The 18,663-nt window shown below is 44.9% G+C and overlaps 2 protein-coding genes across 2 annotated transcripts in view; one reads left to right on the forward strand and one right to left on the reverse strand.

Annotated features, from left to right (window-relative positions):
- Window positions 1–2,647: 2,647 nt before the first annotated feature.
- POP5 (POP5 homolog, ribonuclease P/MRP subunit) lies at window positions 2,648–4,967 on the forward strand. The gene is made up of 5 exons (XM_027566566.1): window positions 2,648–2,745; window positions 2,830–2,972; window positions 4,064–4,213; window positions 4,388–4,471; window positions 4,570–4,967. Exons 1-5 carry the CDS (start codon window positions 2,726–2,728, stop codon window positions 4,683–4,685), a joined length of 513 nt encoding a protein of 170 aa, XP_027422367.1. The 5' UTR covers window positions 2,648–2,725; the 3' UTR covers window positions 4,686–4,967.
- A 1,214-nt stretch (window positions 4,968–6,181) lies between these two features.
- Window positions 6,182–18,663, reverse strand: part of RNF10 (ring finger protein 10) — a 33,738-nt gene continuing 21,256 nt past the window's right edge. Inside the window, exons 7-17 of the mRNA XM_027566565.1 lie at window positions 17,711–17,871; window positions 15,919–16,044; window positions 15,385–15,658; window positions 15,040–15,173; window positions 13,932–14,049; window positions 13,600–13,701; window positions 12,476–12,631; window positions 10,626–10,726; window positions 7,985–8,042; window positions 7,729–7,887; window positions 6,182–7,138 (exon numbers count right to left, since the gene is read on the reverse strand). Coding sequence (XP_027422366.1) covers window positions 7,062–7,138; window positions 7,729–7,887; window positions 7,985–8,042; window positions 10,626–10,726; window positions 12,476–12,631; window positions 13,600–13,701; window positions 13,932–14,049; window positions 15,040–15,173; window positions 15,385–15,658; window positions 15,919–16,044; window positions 17,711–17,871 — 1,466 coding nt within the window. The 3' untranslated portion in view covers window positions 6,182–7,061. The remainder of the gene's footprint in view (window positions 7,139–7,728; window positions 7,888–7,984; window positions 8,043–10,625; window positions 10,727–12,475; window positions 12,632–13,599; window positions 13,702–13,931; window positions 14,050–15,039; window positions 15,174–15,384; window positions 15,659–15,918; window positions 16,045–17,710; window positions 17,872–18,663) is intronic.

The raw sequence follows: 18,663 nt of genomic DNA on the forward strand, positions 1-18,663 counted from the left end.
GGCCCAGGACGGACCCGGTGTGCTTCCCCCGGGGCTGTGCCTGCGGGTGGCAGTAAATCATTCGCTCAAAATCGTGTTTACAGTACACTCAAGGTGCTAGCTACGCGTTTGCCCGTGGTTTCTCGTTTAAACCTCATATGCACCACGCACGAGGGAGGAACCATTATTATCCCATTACACAGATGAGGAAATTGAGATCTGGAGACATGAATTAATCGCCCCGACAGCACGTGTCTGGTAAATGACGGAGAGATTCTAACTTACACCTGTAGTCTCGCCAATGTATATACAAAGTGGACGGCGAAACCGCTCACAGGAAGACTTCAGCGGTGTGGACCAGAGCCAGGACCCCGAAGTCGGATGGCCTGGAATTGGAATTCTGATCTTGCTTCTGACTGAACGTGTGACTTTGGTCAGAGCCCCAGCTACATCTATGAAATGGCGCGATTTGGGGATTAAATGAGTTGAAGGCTGGAGTTAGGGGAGTTATTTTAAGGATGGAAGGGGAGGCGGGAAACGCAGAGGCCGAGACTTTCTCCACACATTACGAGCATCTGCCGCCCCCTGCTGGCCAAAGGAGGACGCTGGCGAGGACCGTTTTCAGATAATGAGGTGGTTCTTGGGTGAGAAGGAAAGAGCCCTCGGCAGGGCCACAGCTGTCCCCCCTTTAAGGTGATTTAGAGTGAGAGATGGAAAAATTGAGAACTCATTCCAAATACTGCAAACATTCGGTTGTGAAATCCGACTCCCTTCATGGTTCTCACAGGGCCTGCCAGGTCCCTGACAGGTCTACAAATAAATAGGCAAGGATGGCTACAAAGAGTTAGATATAAGGCTGAGCATCAAAGCACTGGGTATAACAAGAAATTCTGGAACAAATTTAAATGTCCATCATGGAAATATAGACCTGTTTAGCAGTGGTAAAACTAAACAATGCCATCTGGGGCAGCTGAAAAATAACCTTGAAGAATTGTTGTTGTTGTGGCTCAGTCACTACATCGTAAACAGTTGACATGAAAATATAGTCAAAAGACAGAATGAATCTAAAGACAATATGATAAGAGAAAGGAGCCATACACACAGGCACACACAAACATGCTGTTGGAGATTTATATTTATATAAAGTTCAAGAACATGGGAAAACTGTTGTTCAAGTGGTAAAAAATCTGCCTGCAATGCCAGAGACCCGGGTTCAATCCCTGGGTCAGGAAGATCCTCTGGAGAAGGGCATGTCAACCCACTCCAGTATCCTTGCCTGGAGAATCCCATGGACAGAGGAGCCTGGCAGGCTACAGTCCATGGGGTCACAAAGAGTCGGACACGACTGAGCGACTAACACACACATATACACAAAGTTCAAGAACAGACAAAGTTTATCAATCATGATAGAAATCAGAATAGAGATCACTTCTGAGAAGGTTTTTGGCTGAGAAGAGGGCACAGGAACCTTCTTGGGCACTGGAAATGTTTTATCTCTTTATCTGGGCAATAGTTGCAAAAGTCTATACATTTGTAAAAATTCACTTAATATGCTCTTTATGTATGTTATGCCTCACTAAGATAACTTTTATTTTTTAAAGGATATTCGGGCAGGGGGGCAAAGAATACTAAACTGTATGATTCTATTGTTAAAAAGAAAATAAAAGGAAAAATATAATTTAACATACAGGAGAAGTTCTCATCTCAGTTTTTTTTTTTTGGTCTCAGGACACTTTTTCACTCATTAAATTATTGAGGATCCCAAAAAGCTTTTGTTTCATGGAATATGTTGATATTTACCATGTTTATTAAACTGAGAAATATCTAAAACACAATGCACAATTCTTTTCACCATCAGAGCAATAATGTCAGTACATGTCATGTGGCCTCTGGAAAACTTTACTGTCCACTCTGAGAAAGTGAAACAAATACCATCTTAGTACTATTATGAAAGTAACTTGATCCTGGAGACTCTCTGAAAGAATCTCAGAAAACTCAATGGTTCCTGGACCTCACACAGAGAACTGCAGGCATGGGGGAAAACTAGGGAAGAAAACCCACTACATGATAAATTATGCTCTCTTGATGCTGGGGTTATAACTTATCTTTATTTGCTTCTTTGTGCTTTTCTGTTTAAAAAACGAGTACACACAGAATAAACAGAAACAAAATATAATGATCACAGATGGTTTTTGCACAAAAAATGAGACAATACACCTGACTCCATAAGGTTGTTGAAAGGCCTAAACAGTAATAACATATTTGGCTGTAAGGGGGAATTGAACCGAGCTGTAATCTGAATATAAGAGTCCTAATTTCCCCTCTGTGAATCCTTGGCTTGTGAGTGCAAGATCTTGCCCTCAAGACCTTCCAGCATGGGGAGAAAATATAAATGCACACACGACTGTGTTGCAAGGTAATAGAAAGAAAACATCGTGGAGGCTCCAAATGCCGCGGGTGCATCCTACAAAATTAATGAGTGGGCACAACCACCCATCACAGGCACAAAAAAGGAATCAATCGCGCAGCCTAGCTCCCAACAGCTGCGCGAGCTCCATCAGCTCAGAACTGAGCAGGACGCCTGCGCACCGTAGAGAGAGGCGGAGTTCAGGGGAGACTGACACAGGGCTCCGTCTACATTCTAGCTCCGCCTCCCTGAGTGGCTGCCAGGCCAACTTCCTATTGGCCGCCGAGGAGAAAGCAGACATCCGGTTTGCGCGTCTGGCCGCCGGAGGTGGAGGCAGCCATGGTGCGGTTCAAGCATAGGTAAGCAGTCTCTTGCCAACAGCCCCTTGCCCGACCCCGTGGGCCTGGCCCCATGCTCACTTCCCTCCCTCCCGCCCGCCACAGGTACCTGCTCTGCGAAGTGGTGTCTGACGACCCCCGCTGCCGCCTGACTCTGGAGGACCGAGTGCTGGGCACCCTGGTACGGGACACGATCGCCCGCGTGCACGGGACTTTCGGTGCTGCCGCCTGTTCCATCGGCTTCGCGGGTACGAGGGTGCTTGGGAACCGGGTGGACGGCGGGGCTTGGAGGGGGCGGTGGCCACAGGAGGGAGAAAGAAGGGGCACGAACGACCCCGGGAACTGCCAAGCCTTGTGTACTGTGTCCTATGTAAGATACCGTTCTTTTTAGCAGGGTCGCATCCCGAGGTCTGGGTGAATCGTTAGGCAGAGAGCTAGCTAATAGTAGGCCACGAGTTCAGTCCTTGAGTTGGGAAGATCCCCTGGAGAAGGGTATTCTTTCCTGGAGAATCCCATGGACAGAGAGAGCTTGGCGGGTTACAGCCCATAGGGTCACAAAAGAGCCGGACATGAGTGAAGCGACTTAGTAGGCAGTGGGACATTGGGCAAGAAGCACTTGTATCTAATTACCCTTGAAAAGGGCCTGTACAGGACGCACAGTTGCGTGTATGTAAATAGGAGCAGGCCCTCTCAACATCCACACTACTGCCATTCACTTTTACCATATTCTTTGAAATTGAATTCCATAGGTGCTTCACATAGGCATAGCTGTCCTACCTCAGGTGAGACTCAGTTGACTGTTTGAAAAACCTACATAGCCCAGTTACAGGACAACTTGGTTTTCAGCCAGGGGTTTTCTGAGGAAGGTAGATCTCTGCACTCCCCACCCATTTATTAACTAGTCAATGCATTAGAAGAACATTTTAAATTCTAAATTCACCAATTCTGAGTGGTGTTCAAGGCACTGGATGTTTCTCCCTTCTGTAAATGAAGTGTTAAGTTGCTCAGTCTTGTCCGACCGAGGCTCCTATCCGATTCATGAAGTTCTCCAGGTAAGAATACTGGAGTGGATAGCCGTTACTTCTCCAGGGGATCGTCCCAACCCAGGGATCAAACCTGGGTCTTTTGCATTACAGCGGGATTCTTTACCATCTGTAAATGAGCTGTCCTACTAATTTTTTTCCCCCTTCAGAAATGAAGTTTTTACTTACTGATGAATTCATTCCAAGTGCCACTGTCTTGAGCCATCTCTGATCTCTAGCACATAGGCGTTTAATTATCCAAAGATTTTTAACCCATCCCTGACAGTCCAAATGATTTTTTCTTCCCCCTGCTGTAGTGCGATACCTCAATGCCTATACCGGAATAGTGCTACTTCGATGCAGGAAGGAATTCTATCGGCTTGTGTGGTCAGCTCTTCCCTTCATCACATCCTTGGAGAACAAAGGACACCGCTACCCGTGTTTTCTCAACACCTTACACGTGGGAGGTAGGGGTGCATGGGATATGGCTGGTTTTGTAGCAGGTTCAGCATTCGGTCTTCTGTGGTAGATGGCTATTCCTGCTCTCCTGCTAAAGGCAAGATACTTTTTCTGAGCTCTGCAAGACTCTGAGGCAAATACTTTCCACAAGCTGCTGACCACAAAGCTCTTACCTATGCCAGGTACAATTAGAACATGCCAGAAGTTCCTGATTCAGTACAACAGGAGACAGCTGTTGATCCTGTTGCAGAACTGTACTGATGAAGGTAAGGGATGCTAGCCCTGTGCCCACTGAGCAGGGACTGGCCATGGCCTCTGGCTGAATGAGAACTCACTCATGCTCTTCACCATGCTCTTTCTCCAGGAGAGCGGGAGGCTATCCAGAAGTCTGTCACTAAAAGCTGTTTACTAGAGGAGGAGTCGGCTGGGGAGGAGCTTTCTGATAGTGGCGGCGAGGAGACTGCTGAGCCAATGGAGTGAACCTTTGCACGTTATGCTGTGCCCAGGCCTTGGGGTCCACCCGCTGGGATGGGACATTCTGAGAGGCAGCAGCATCTTCTGCAGTTCCCAAACTGGATGACTGCAGACCAGAGGCCAGGTGACCAGCTCAAAATGGACTTACGTAAAACTAATCAAAGTCACCTTTACCCAGCATTGCCCGGTTAAGTTGTTCTGCAGGTTGTGAACCCCCTGTCCCTATACACACCTTTGTATCTAACTGCCTGGCAGAGCAGGTTTAATAAATGTATTTGGTTTCTGTTAGCACTTAGTGTGCATGTGAAGTTCATGGTTGGCCTAGTCTCTTTCCCTTTCTATCCCTGGCCTCAGTAGCAAGACCAGCTCCCTATGTGGTACTAGATGTATAGGCTCCCACTGGAGACCCGATAGCCCTGCCCCTCGGTTGGGCCCTAAGCAATCCAGGTCATTCGGACTAGCAGTTTTGAAGTTTACCTGTCCACAGTGCAGGGCGTGTAGGATCTCAGCTCCTCGACCAGGGATTGATCCCAGGCCCCTCACAGTGGAAACTCAGAGTCTTAACCACTAGACATCTATGGAAGTCCCCAGAGTAATAGTATTAGTGAGACACAGCAACTAAACCGGCACAGATCTAGAGCTGGTCTCAATGACCCAAAGGACCTTAAAAATAAAGATTCTTTGCCAATACTTTACCAGGTAACCTGACAAAAAAATAAATAATAATACAATTCTTACACTTTTGAGTGGGGGAAAATATCTTTGTAATAATGATGTCACCTGACCTCATTATTACAAAGTCAAATAGCAGCTGCCAACATCTGGTGGTTCTCTGCAGTTCCACCCTCTCTATTGCCTTATACCTGCCTGGCACCTGAAGGTAGGTGAGACAATACATTCACAGGAATTAGGAGAGACGAGACATGACCCGTTTTGATCTGCTACCTATTAAAGACACCTTCGGAGAAGGCAGTGGCACCCCACTCCAGTACTCTTGCCTGGAAAATCCCATGGACGGAGGAGCCTGGTAAGCTGCAGTCCATGGGGTCGCTAGGAGTCGGACACGACTGAGCGACTTCACTTTCATTTTTCAGGCGTTGGAGAAGGAAATGGCAAGCCACTCCAGTGTTCTTGCCTGGAGAATCCCAGGGACGGGGGAGCCTGGTGGGCTGCCGTCTCTGGGGTTGCACAGTTGGACACAACTGAAGCGACTTAGCAGCAGCAGCAAAGACATTTCAAGGAGATATTCTCTGCTTCATAAAATGGACATCACTCAAAAGTCCCTTACATATTATAATACATTTAACAAACATCTGTCATTTTAAAAATGGGAGGGTAGAATTAATGAGCCCAGATCAAGAACCCTTTAGGCCTGACACTAGGAAAGACATGACTCCATGAAAACAGATTTGCTCAAGTTCACAGCAGCTGTTACCTTAACCTATTAAGAAATAGACGTCTAGCTGACCTGAAATAAATCTTAAAGAAACCAGAAAGCTCACAATGCTTATGCAGGTGATTTATTGCAACTATTTGCCTTCATAGTCTATTATACCTAGAGGTCACTTTATTAAGCAGCAAAATAATTCACATCACTCAAATTCATTCAGCTCAAACCAAGGCATAAGACTGCTCTAGACAACAGGGAGGCAGTGGGGGGCAGGGGTTGGGGAGGCATCCCACTGCTTTCAAACCTGTCCTGCTCTGCCTCCGGGTGTGCCAGACTCCTCCGTTTCTGTAATTCATTCAGGCCACTGTCGCTTGAAACAGGCTTGACCTAAAGGCTATCAGGTCCTAGGGCCTCCTTAGTCAATGACAGTTACAACTTTCTGTGCCCAACAGAAGATAAAACCCTCCAGCACACATACAAGTGCAACCTGGGTCTGACACCACAGCCTGGTTGTTGTAAGAAAAACTACAATTCAAGCTGGGTATCCTGCATCCATTTTATTCCCATCCCTGTTTCTTTAACAAGAGGAGTACTGAACAGATAGAAAAGATTCAACTATTTTTAAAAGACACACCAATAGGTGTGCTGAAAGCAAGGTGCCCTAACACTGGTTTGGGCTGCTCCAAGAGACTAAAACTTAAGTTGGGGTTGAAAAAACTAATTACACATGGGTCAAAAAGACTACCTGGCGACAAACTAACACCTTGGCAGGAAGAGCTCTCTTGTGAGTGTCAATACTTTATTTTGGTGTGAAGACGGGAAGCTGGAAAATACACTGTATTTAAAATTTTCTTGGTTCCCCCTCACATTGTGGAAACCCCCTCCCCCCAGAGCTAATCTGTTCAAACTCAAATACTTAAAAATTACAGCAGCAAAACAAAAGCACAAATAAAAAGAAAACCAGATGGAGAAGTCAGCCTGGGCCAGTAGTGTCACTTGGTGTGGACGACGGAGGTGCTGAACAGCAGCTTCTGTTTCTGTTTTTTTCTTTTCTTTCCTCCTTTCTCTTCTAAACAAAACACAGAAAGAACTTAGCTTAGAATGCCACCCCGTTGCCCCCTGGCCAGTTTCCACTGATGGGAGTCATAGGCAATGTGAGTGCAGGCTCTGGAGTTAGACTGCCTGGAGTCAAATACCGGACCTTGCACTCTCTGGGTGTTTGTCTTCAGACACATCACTTAGATGCCCAGCCCAGCTCATCTGTAATGTGAATTCTACCCATTTAATATGGTTACTGGGAGAATAAAATTAGCACAATGCTAGGCGTGTAGGAAGCATATCATAAATGCTAGTCGTGAATACCACAGGGGTGTACTTTTGAGTTTGACCTCCATCTATCTATTAGCCACCTTCACCACCTCAGGATTCAGAAATCTATAAGGCTGGGGGGGAAAAGTTACACAGAATTTCACAAAGGCCTCAAGAATTAATCTGGGGTGCAAAAAGGAGCCATCTGATATACCAGATGGAATGTTAGTTAACATTAGAACGTGAGCCCTGAGGTTCAGAGGGAAAGCGCCAAGTGATTAGTGATCAGTGCCCCTGGATCCAGGAGGAAACCACAGCCCTGAGCTGAGCACCCCGCTCCTGTGCCTTTACCAGAGAGCGGATCTGAAGTCACCGGTGTGTCCAGTTTCATGAAGGCTGCTTCAATAGCTTGGCTGAAGGAATTCTGGAAACTGGGCACAGGAACGCGGTCTGAGTTATCACTCTCCCCATCGCTGTCCACAGGGGCAGGAGGACCTAAGGTGTTTTCATCTAAAAAAGACCAGTGTTAAAATTGCAGAAACAACTCCAGAGCCTTCTACTTTCTGAAAGGGCCCAAGCTTCCCCTTTATCAGCGGGCCATTCTCACCTTTTTTTGGAGCAGTTTTGGGCCATACATCTGCTTTTGCTTTTCCAACTCTCAGCATCTGCCGAAGTGGGAAAAGGAAGGGAAAGAATTTAAGTTACTGATCCTATTTCTTCTCCAGACTGCTACCTTGACACTGACTGGTACAGGGGACAAAGAATCAACTACCCCCACTGGGAAAAAATTTTCTGGATACTTCTTTCCCTAACACAGTGTTTTCCTCATGTCCCCTATATCCTGAACTGGCAGTGAAACTAACAAGGTGGGAAACCAGAACCTGTTCTGTTCCTTAGGAAACAGGTAAAGAATACTGCAAAGAATGCACAAGAGATTTATACTCTGATTTTGAAGTGGGGAATCCTGACTTTGTGTCATTCCTTTCTTCTGGACAAAATTTTCCTCCTCTTCTGGAGATGCCTAAAAACATCAACATTACTCCTCTTGCAGTAAGGAGTGTACAGGACCTTCCAAATTTAAAACAAACCGCTTGCTGCGCAAACCTCAGTTACCTAAGGCCACAAAAACCAATTTAACTTTATCCCGAAACTGCTCCCACAGCTCTCATTACCTTTCAGTCTTTGCTTTTCCAATAGCTCCTTAACTATTAACATTTAGATTCAGCCATAAACCAGATTCCTGAAAGTACAGTAACATCAGAACAATCCCTCCCGAAAGAGGAATTTTTCATCTCAGTTGGCCAAGGCCAGCTCTGTAAGTGCTGAGGGTCACTTTGCATCCTATCTACCACACATGACATGCCACCAAAAGCAGGGTGTATTGTACCAAGAAACAAATCCCACAAGATTCACATCAGCATGCCTGTCCCGAATGTGTCCCAACCTGGGGCTTGCATATTATGCAAAATGAATTCAACTGGCAGATACTGATTTCACTGATGAACTTTCTTCATCATATACTACTGTGAAAATCTGCTCCCTTGGTCCCCAAGAGTTTGGGGTCTAACACAGTACAACATCTGAATCATCTTATAAGATCATTAAAATCTCACCTATATTTTAATCTCACCAAAAATGTTTAAATGTTTAGCCTGGGTCCACTCATGAAGAAACAATCAGAAAATCTACAGTGTAGGATCATTTATAGAACAACAGGCCTAGATGCTTCAAAAATACCCATGTGGTTTAGCCACTAAGTCGTGTCCAACTCTTGTGACCTCACGGACTGTAGCCTGCCTTCTCTGTCCATGGGATTTCCCAGGCAAGAATACTGGAGTGGGTTGCCATGCCCTCTTCCAGGGCATCTTCCCGACCCAGGAATCGAACCAGGGACTCCTGCATTGCAGGCAGATTATTTACCAACTGAGCTATGAGGCAAGCCCCCAAAATATCCATGCCACATGTTAAAAAAAAAAAAAAAAAAACAGAAGCCAGGGGAACTGTTATGGGTCAAAGGAGACTGAAGAGAGTTGAAACACTAAATGCAATGAACAGTCTGACTGAATCTGACTGAAAACAATATAGGACACTGAGACAAAAGGGAAAATAGAAATATGTGCCATCTTAGACAGTATTAAATCAGCTGAATGTCTTTGATGTAACAATGATAACTGTGGGCATATAGGAGAATGTCATTTGAGTGGTATGTATCTCCCAAGTATTTAGTGGTGAAATGTCATTCATGAGGTCTGTATCTTATTTTCAACACAGCAAAAAAAGAGAGAAAAAGCAAATATAACAAAACAGTAACTACTGGTCAATCTGAGTGAAAAGTATGAATATTCATTACACTATCCTTTCAACTCTTTAAGTTTGAAGTTTTTCAAAATATAATGATGAAAAATGCAATGGCAGTAAAACCTAGCTAAAAAAACAACTCAGACATTGACCTAATTCCTGGGAGCCACTTGCTTATACCTCTGAAACCAGGTAGTTCATTTTCAGGATCACTCTCAATTATTTCATCCTCGACTTCAAGGACTCTCCTCACCAAAGTTGAATTCCTGCTCATTTCTCAGCACAAACTTCCATCTATATGTGAGAAACGTCTGTATCAACTACCTGCTTTAAAGAACTATTAAGCAATTGAGTCCAAACTAGTCCCAAAGAAATGAACACTAACTTCCTACGGGGTGCTTGTCAACTGTCTGTCCATCTTCCTCAGTTATCAAATGCAGGAATGCTGACTGTTTGCTTATTTTAAAGACTGATACTGATTTGACATCAAATCTTACTAGCCTAGTGCTCCCTTCAACCCATCTCAAGACAGCCACTTTGGCTAGTTAGTTACAGGATAACCAAAACAACCTTCCCCTTCCCAAAGCAAAGAATGGTTTATTATATTTCATACCACCTAAGTCAGAGGTCCCAGAACTAGGGGCCAGTTAAAATTGACTGACATATCCCCAGCCCCTAGATCAGTGTTAGTACACGAATAATCTAGTGACTTGTTAAATAATTAAAACTCTGATTCTTCCTCAGCTATTCTTGGCTTCTGTCCTTGGTAAGTTTATGGTAGTATCTGAGACTAAATCCATGAGCTTCTCTTTAAAGCGCCTTGTATGATTTTGAAAGTCAGGGTGACATTAGCCTGTAAATCTCCCGTCTCCAGCAGAGATTTCCAGGAAGAACAAGCAGCAGAGTTCATGTTAAATGCCCGTGGGCTGCTTTAAAAGCAGTGGGTTTACCTGGGCAAAGGAAGGGAAGGGAGAGTCTTCTTCCAGACTCCCAACGCAGAATGAAGGACTGCCCTGACTGGCAGTGGGTGACAGAGGGGTCAGCAGGAAGTCTGAAAGGGAACCAGAGACCTGATTATACAAGTCAACTTAATAAAACAGAAGAGAAAAAAATAAATAAATAAAACAGAAGAGATTAACACCAAATCAGGTCTGGATAATTACCAACACTGCCTCAAAACGCTAAACCTTGATCTACCTTCAACTCTGCCATGTGCTTATAAAGCCAAGAACATGGCCTACTGTTCACACAAGTGATCAGAATAGGGAGAGAAAAGTTTCAAGGTTATGAGAACACTATAAGGCACTGCAAAATCCATTCCCACAGTAAAAAAACCCTTTCCACGTGAGCCAGCTCTCAAGGCCTAGGTACTGGATGTCATGGACTAGTTTTATATGGATAAAAAGCTTCAAGAAAAAGAAATGAAATGTAATCAGGTCAGCCTTTATGTTCCAGCCAGCAGATGTCTATGACCTGGGGCATATTCAGTTAGAATTCAAAACACACACAGCAACAAAATCCAGCAAAATGCAAGCTCTTCCGTGCTACTCCCTTCCCTAGCTTGTCGTCTTCTCCATCCTTTCGGAACCAGAGCGAACATTTCCCACAGATCAGCCCACCCACTGCCCTGATCACTGCTGGCAGGGAGAGGCCTTTCCAGTCAGCCAGGGCTCTGCGGTACTTTTATTTCTAGGCCCATCCAACTGCTCTTGCCTGAATGTGTTGAAACCCACATACCTTCAGGAAAACTAGTGTGTGAAAATACAATCTCTGTGTCACAGATGATGCAGTCAATGTTTTGCCATGTTCCTTTGTACAGTAGGTCTCATCTCAGTTAAACTGAAGAGCATGATGGCTGTGTAGCCCTTAGACTCTAGTCCCAGTCCCTGACACTAACCAAGCCCTGGCCTTCATCTCAGGCTCCTAAATCTGCGAAGTGACAGGCAAATGATCACAAGAGTCACCAAATGTTCTGATCTTGGACATTCACTGAAAATGCCTGAGAAAAATAAATTTTAAGTATCAAAAACGATCTGCCAGGTGGATGAAGATCAGAAGACAGCTCTCTGAAATTATAACTGTTTAATTTCATAACACAGTAATATATTCTATACATAAGCAAAACTGTTTTTAAAAAGCTGACAGCCTCTTAATCCTGATCTCAGTCCCTAGAGTGGAACACTGTTAGTGGTCTGGAACACAATCATCCCAGGATTTTTCTATACATTTAGATATATAAACCTACACTGAAATGCTTTGTGTGGCATTTTTAACCCAAAAATGGTGTCATGCTTTGTCTTTTTCTACAAATTCCTTTCATCTTAAAGGTTCAGGAAGTGAGCTATCTCCCTTTTCAGTAGGTGTAAAGAATTTCATAGTAAAAATGATGTAATTGAGCCATTTCCCTACCAGTAGACTTTGTAGGCTGTTCCCTCCACCCCTCACCATAAACAATGTTATAATAAGACAAATATAAAGATGTTCACACATACAGAGGGAGTACTTCAAAGGCAGAACTAGAAATAAAACAGCTGGGCTGCAGAGAAGAATCTAGGTTTAACTGTCCTGCTGTAGGGTCTGCCTGAGTTATTCAGAAGCTAACAGGGCATAAAGCAGTCCATACGTGAATCAAATGTTAAGAATTTAGTGTTTCTCAGGAATCTATTAACTACGCAAATAAAATCAGTCCCCTAAAGACCCCACCATGCTGAGGTCACTATTGTAAATTCAGACACTAGGGCTCAACTTAAGGTCTACGGCTGGTGGTCAACTTTATTCTCTAAGTCCCAACCCCATTTACCTGCTTGGGAACCTGGACTTCTGCTAAGAGGAGAAAGGGAGAGCGCCCCACGGCCCTCAGTGCTGGTGGAACCCAAAGCAGAATCAGAGGAGCAGGTGTAGGAATTGAAGGCAGGAAACTGCTGTAGATTCTCCAGGGGAATGTGGACTTCCGGGTCTGCAAAGACAAGATGAGAACAGCAAGCCCACTTACAGAATTCTTCGAATCTTTTCCAACAGTTATGGATGGTCAATATCAATCTCCCAGGTGTATGAAGGATGGAGACAGCTTTAAAACCAAAATTTGTAATATTTGCCACTTTATGTCTTTAATATAAAACCCTTGTTTTAACTATTCATGTTAAAGCTGGGTGATAAACCTGAGGGTTAATCATACTGTTCTATATAATTTTTAATTATTCCCATAAAAGTCTTTGTTCTTGAAACATCAGTTTTCTCAGCTGTTTAAGACTTGTGCCAAACAGCTACACAACACCAGGATGCCAGATACATACTTATCCCAGTTAGATAAGTAAAATTTGTATTTACCATACCATGTGGATTCAAAATAGTCAAGTCTTTTCCCTAGCCAAGGATTCAACTCCTTGTTCCTGGAGGTTAAGCAGGCCCTCATGTCACAAAATCCTTAGTTCAGTGAAGCTTATGTTGCGGAACCAGATTAAAAGACTCTACTTATTGGTATGAAAGAGCTCAAGTCTAACTCCCTGCATGTATTTCCTAGTATGTCAACAGGTTTCTACTATTTCAGACTCTCCTGGTAGACTAGCTATGTATAGATGTCTCCAGAGTTGAAGGCGAGGCCAACAACATACCCAGAGAGCACATGGGCCAATTATCCCCAGCATCCAGCAGATGTCCAATTCCCTAGCCACACACCCGCCCCGGGTTTTTTCCACCCACTTTGCCAAGGATGAACTCACTCTTACTCCTTACTATGTGCTATGCACTTTGACCCGCGCCAATTCCAATTCTCTCAGGAAGCCCATGAGGGAGGTGCTCTCACAACTCACGTTTAGAAGTTGAAGAAACCAAGTGGCAGAGCTGAGCTACGACTGGGCCGGGCCTGGGGCCTCTGTACAGTGATGCACAGCTGTGCTAGTCACAGATGAGCGCTCCTGAACTTACACTTGCCCTGCTTCTTGTTCTCCTCCATCTCAATCCGGCGCTCTCGGCGGCGTTCCTCCCGGGCCTTCTTCTGACGCTGCCGCTTCCTCTTCTCAATGTCATCTGCGGGGTGGTGAGGTGGTCAGGAGGCAGACCCAGGACAACCTGGCAATTAACTCCTCCCAGGTGACTAGCAGCTAAGGGCACAAGGGAGGGCCCAGCTGGACTGGATGGAGAGTATCAGGAGTTCGGAGACTCATGACAGAAGTCCTTACCTCCTTCTACACTGGGTTTTTAGTCATAAGAATCCCTGAATTCCACTAAAAAAGGGAAGCAAAGTAGAGCATTCTCACCTGAGAATATCTCTAGGGTTTCCTTAGAGACCAGAGGAGGCTGAAGAGCCAGTTCACAGATGCTGAACTCGCAGGTGAGCGGCAAGTGAGAGAGGTATCTATGACGCTGTCGCATATCCTGCAAGGGAAAAGGGGCCGACGCTCAACTAAGACCAGCCGTGACTCTGAGAGCAGAGGTTCCCACCCAGATATCCAGCAGGGAAACACACTCACTCAGATGGCACTACGGCTCAACTTATCGCCATTTTGGAAAGCTGAACAGAAATTGTCAATTAACCTACAGTAAGGTAGAATAACCAAATTGCAAACCAAAATTGCAACCAAAAGCAATTATTGGGTTTGTGATGCAAATGAATTAACTAAGCCCAGTAATGCATGATACAAAGCTGATCAGCTGTTTCTGATTTTCTGGGGGGTCCACAATAAACAGGGAGAATAAGGAAGACAAGAGTTACTTATTGGCAAAAAATCTGAGAACCTCTGACAGAATTAATGGTAACTGGGAAGGCAGACAAAGCAGGTTTCCCTATTGAACAAAACTTGGCCTAAAACAATAAAAATGAAGCTGATTTAATTTTCTTTTTATCCTTTTTCTTCACATTAGATAGAAAGGTTATAGTACATAAAAAGTCTCTTAATGTTAAGCTTTTGAACTGTGATCAATACAAGGGTAATTCTCAAAGGGCAAATATTCACATATGTAAATTATCAGACAATAATTCACAGGTATCTGCTAAGCCAAAACTCATAAGCTACCTTAAAGCCTCCAAGGACTTTGTTTTCTTGGCCATTTCTCCCAAGCAGTAGGAAGAAAGAGAAACAAAAACAAACTCATCTCAAATGAAAGCAGTGGAGACATCTCTATCCCCAAACCACAATAAAGGAACCTGTGATACAGACAGCAGTGGCGGACTGACCTAACAGAACCCCCGCATGGCAGGGGAGCCCCATTTAAGTTTTTAAAAATTCACAGGCTCCAAAACACAAACTCACACACACAAAAACTAAAGGCCTTTGAAGGTCTGTGAACCTGATCGGCTAGGCCTAGCACAGAGAGATGAGGTTAATGCGGCTCCCTGCCCGTCCACCTCGCAAGGCAGGCCCTTACCTCAGACATGGAGTAGCCGGAGATCTCCACCACTGTGGCCGAGATCTTCTCAGGGCTCTGCTCCAGGCTGCCATACTCCCGCACGAGGCAGCGCACGTTCACAGGGTGCAGGAACATGTGCTGCCCGTCCTCCGCTGAAGACAAGCGGATCCGTCACACCATGCTCCCGGCCAGTCCTCAAGTCGGGGCCCTCCTGGTACCCGACCCGACTCTCCCTCCCCAGGCTGAAAGGCACAACAGGCCCAGCCACCTAGGGTCTGTGCCACTGCCTCCCTCTGCTTAGAGAGCCAGACCACTTCTCTGAAACATCCAGCGGCACCCAGCCGGCCCCTCAGGGAGGCTCACCTTGGTAAAAGTAGTAACAAGGAGAGCTGCTCAGGTGAGTGACGCTTGGTTTGCTGACGGGTTCCTGCTGGCTGGACTCGGTACAAATGGTCCCTTCTCCAAGATTGTCTTCTACTAACTCCAGGTCCTCACAGGCCTCTGACAAGCCCTCAGGCTCTGGTTCAGACACTGTTTCCTCCTCCTCTACCAGAGGGAGAGCAACAGGATGAGGAGGACCCAGAGAACAAACTTCGGTGGCGTCTTCATCAAAAGCAGACAAGTACTCCAACACGCCCTGTTGGGACAAACTGCAGGTTACAGAAAGAACATGTGGCAAAGGCAGGAACCAAGCTCTAGAGGTCTATCTTAGCAGTCACTGACTTAACATCGCTAAGGAAAGAACACACATGAGACAGCACATAGGAAAAATTTAAAAATAACTTTTTTTTAAAAAAGCACATAGGAAATACTCATAGTTCCCTTTTCTCCAGATCTAACAGTGCCTACCAGCTGGAGAAGAATGGTGGCCACTCAGTCGGTAACAAAGACACCAACCTTCCTGGGTTGAAAAACGGACTCCTTCGCCAAGGGAGCCATCAGCACCAGTTGTTCCAGAGCAGCCACAACACCAGGGACCTCCCCTCTGCTTTCAGCCAATCCTGACAGAGCCTCTTCCCGAGCCTAGAGCACCAGAGAGAAAACCAGAAACATATTGAGTCTGAAGGACCAAAGTTTACAATGGCCTCTCGACAGGAGCAAAAGTTAAAAGGCCAAAAACAAGTCTAAGTACTTAAAATTCTCACTCTTTAAAGAAAGCAGGAAGCAAAAGGTATCTGGTACTCCAATGGGATGGTATTCTGCTTAACGTCTCTGGCAGTGATAATGACAACACTACACAAAAGCTTCCTGAACAGAAATTCAAGGACACAGAAGTGGTCTTCTAGTTTTTATGAACTAAGCTTAGAGAGAGAGAACCATTGTGGGAAACAAGGGTTTGTGCAACCCCCATCTCAACCTAGACAGATCTACTTATATGAAGCTTTCCTATAAGCTCCCTGAAATGCATTTGAACTAATGCCCTGCATTACAGAAAGAAAATGAAAAGTAAATACAGAATCCTGCCCAAAGAGGACTTGTGAGTCAAACAGAAAGGAATTCAAATACCAGCTTCACCTCTTACTAGCTGTATGTCCTCAAGTCAATTACCTAACCCATGATTCCACTTTAAAGGGGACAGCTGTTCTATCACACCCAGTTATGAAGCTACATGATAAATAAGAGCAGTACGCCAGCACAGGGCCTGTCACAGACCCTTCCATCAGGGCTTTCACTGTTCTAACAGATCACTAATTCTCAAAGTGTGACCTGGGGGTGAGCAGCACCAGACTCCCCTGGAACTTGTGATAATGCAAAGTATTAACCTTACTGAGCCTAGACCTACTGAATCAGTCTCTTAGGGCACAGCCCAACAACTAGCGATTCTGCTGCCTCTTAAAGTTTAAGAATTCCTATTGTAGAGGACACAGGGCATAGGGAATTCTCTATTTGGACACTGCTGCTCCAAAATCCTCAGCAGGCATTGGTAGAGCCTGCTTGAGAGGCCATAATAATTTCTTCACAATGTTCCTTAAATAAAACATCTCCAAAAATTAATCCAGGTGCTTTCCTAAAAAGCAAACAAAAGCCTATGTTGCTTAATTAAGGGCACAGCTGGAGAAGGAAATGGCAACCCACTCCAGTACTCTTGCCTGGAGAATCCCATGGAGGGAGGAGCCTGGTAGGCTACAGTCCAGGCAGTTGCAAAGAGTTGGGACACGACTGAGCGACTTCACTTTCTTTCTTTACTTTCTTTCTTAGGGCTTTCCTGGTGGTCCAGTGGTTAAGAATCCATGTGCCAATACAGAGGACACAGGTTCAATCCCTGGTCAGGGAAGATCCCACATGCCACGGCACAACTACTGAAGCCCGAGGGCGCTAGAGTCTATGCTTAGCAACAAGAAAAGCCACTGCAGTGAGAAGCCCACAAGAGTAGCCCCTCCTGGCCACAACTACAGAAAAGCCCACGCACAGCAATGAAGACCCAGAGCAGCCAAAAATAAATAAATCTTAGAACAAAAAAAAGAACACAGCTAATCCAAGACACTCCAGAGTTTTAAGATCACCTTGACTTGATCTTTTCAGTCCCAGGAAGCACCTGAAAAACCACTAGGTTACCCTCTCCCTCCCATCACCAAAGCCCAGAGCAAATCTGCTTTCTCAGCTGTTCCCTACTCATCATCTCAAACGTGGGTGGGGCTGAAGTAGCCAATTTCCAACCCCTGCCCCCACTCCCAGGGCTTCCCGTCACCTTGAGCTCCTGGATAGCTGCCTCAATAAAGCAGGACTCGGGCGTGTGCTTCTCCTCTGCCAGCTGCCGCTCCAGCGCCGCTTTCTCTTCCTGCACCACCCGGCGCAGCACCTGCTCCTTGGAGGCCAGCAGCAGCTTGGAGTACTGGCTGTGCTGCTCATCTGCAACAACACCAACGAGATCACAGAGAGGCAAAACTCAGAGCTCACGGCTGTGTGGCTAAATAGCAACTTTCATATACAGCTTTTTTCTAGGATGAAAATAGAATGACTTAGTGTATTTTCCTTAAAAGAAAAATATTTAGCAATGACCCTTAACTTAAAATTTACAACTTGGACTCCATAACACAAGAAAGCTATCCTAAGAAAACCAAAGATGTAGAAAAAAAAATTAATGTTCTGAGAATTCCCTAGTAGTCCATACTTTCACTGCTGAAGGTCGGGGTTCAATTCCTGGTTGGGAACTAAGATTCAAAAAGTAATATGATGCGCACCCCCTCCCCTACACACACACAAAAAAACTTTAGTAACAGAAAAGCTGCAACCAACTAGTAAGTCCAATAAAGAAACAGTGACATGATGGTATATTCATTAAAGAGAATTTTGCAGACATTAAAAATGCTCTTCTAAGAAGGAAGCATTTAGTGACATGGAGAAATATCCACATTACATGGGGGGAGAAAAAACAGATGCCAAACAAGAAAACAATTCCAATCTCACAAAAATATACATGTATAGGAAAAAACTCTACAATTAACATTTTGGGGTACCTCTGGGTAAAAGGATCCAGGATGATTTACTTCCTTCACATCCATCTCTCAAATTTTATGGACTTAAAAAACCCTGAGATAACTACTTACAAATCTGAATGTGTGTCCTTCACACTTTTTCCTATACATTTATATATCCACATTCATAAATAAAGGTCTCGATCTATTTCTTTTTTTACCTTCT

The sequence above is a fragment of the Bos indicus x Bos taurus genome, chromosome 17 (assembly GCF_003369695.1).
Source record: "Bos indicus x Bos taurus breed Angus x Brahman F1 hybrid chromosome 17, Bos_hybrid_MaternalHap_v2.0, whole genome shotgun sequence".
NCBI classification, from domain to species: Eukaryota; Metazoa; Chordata; class Mammalia; order Artiodactyla; family Bovidae; genus Bos; species Bos indicus x Bos taurus.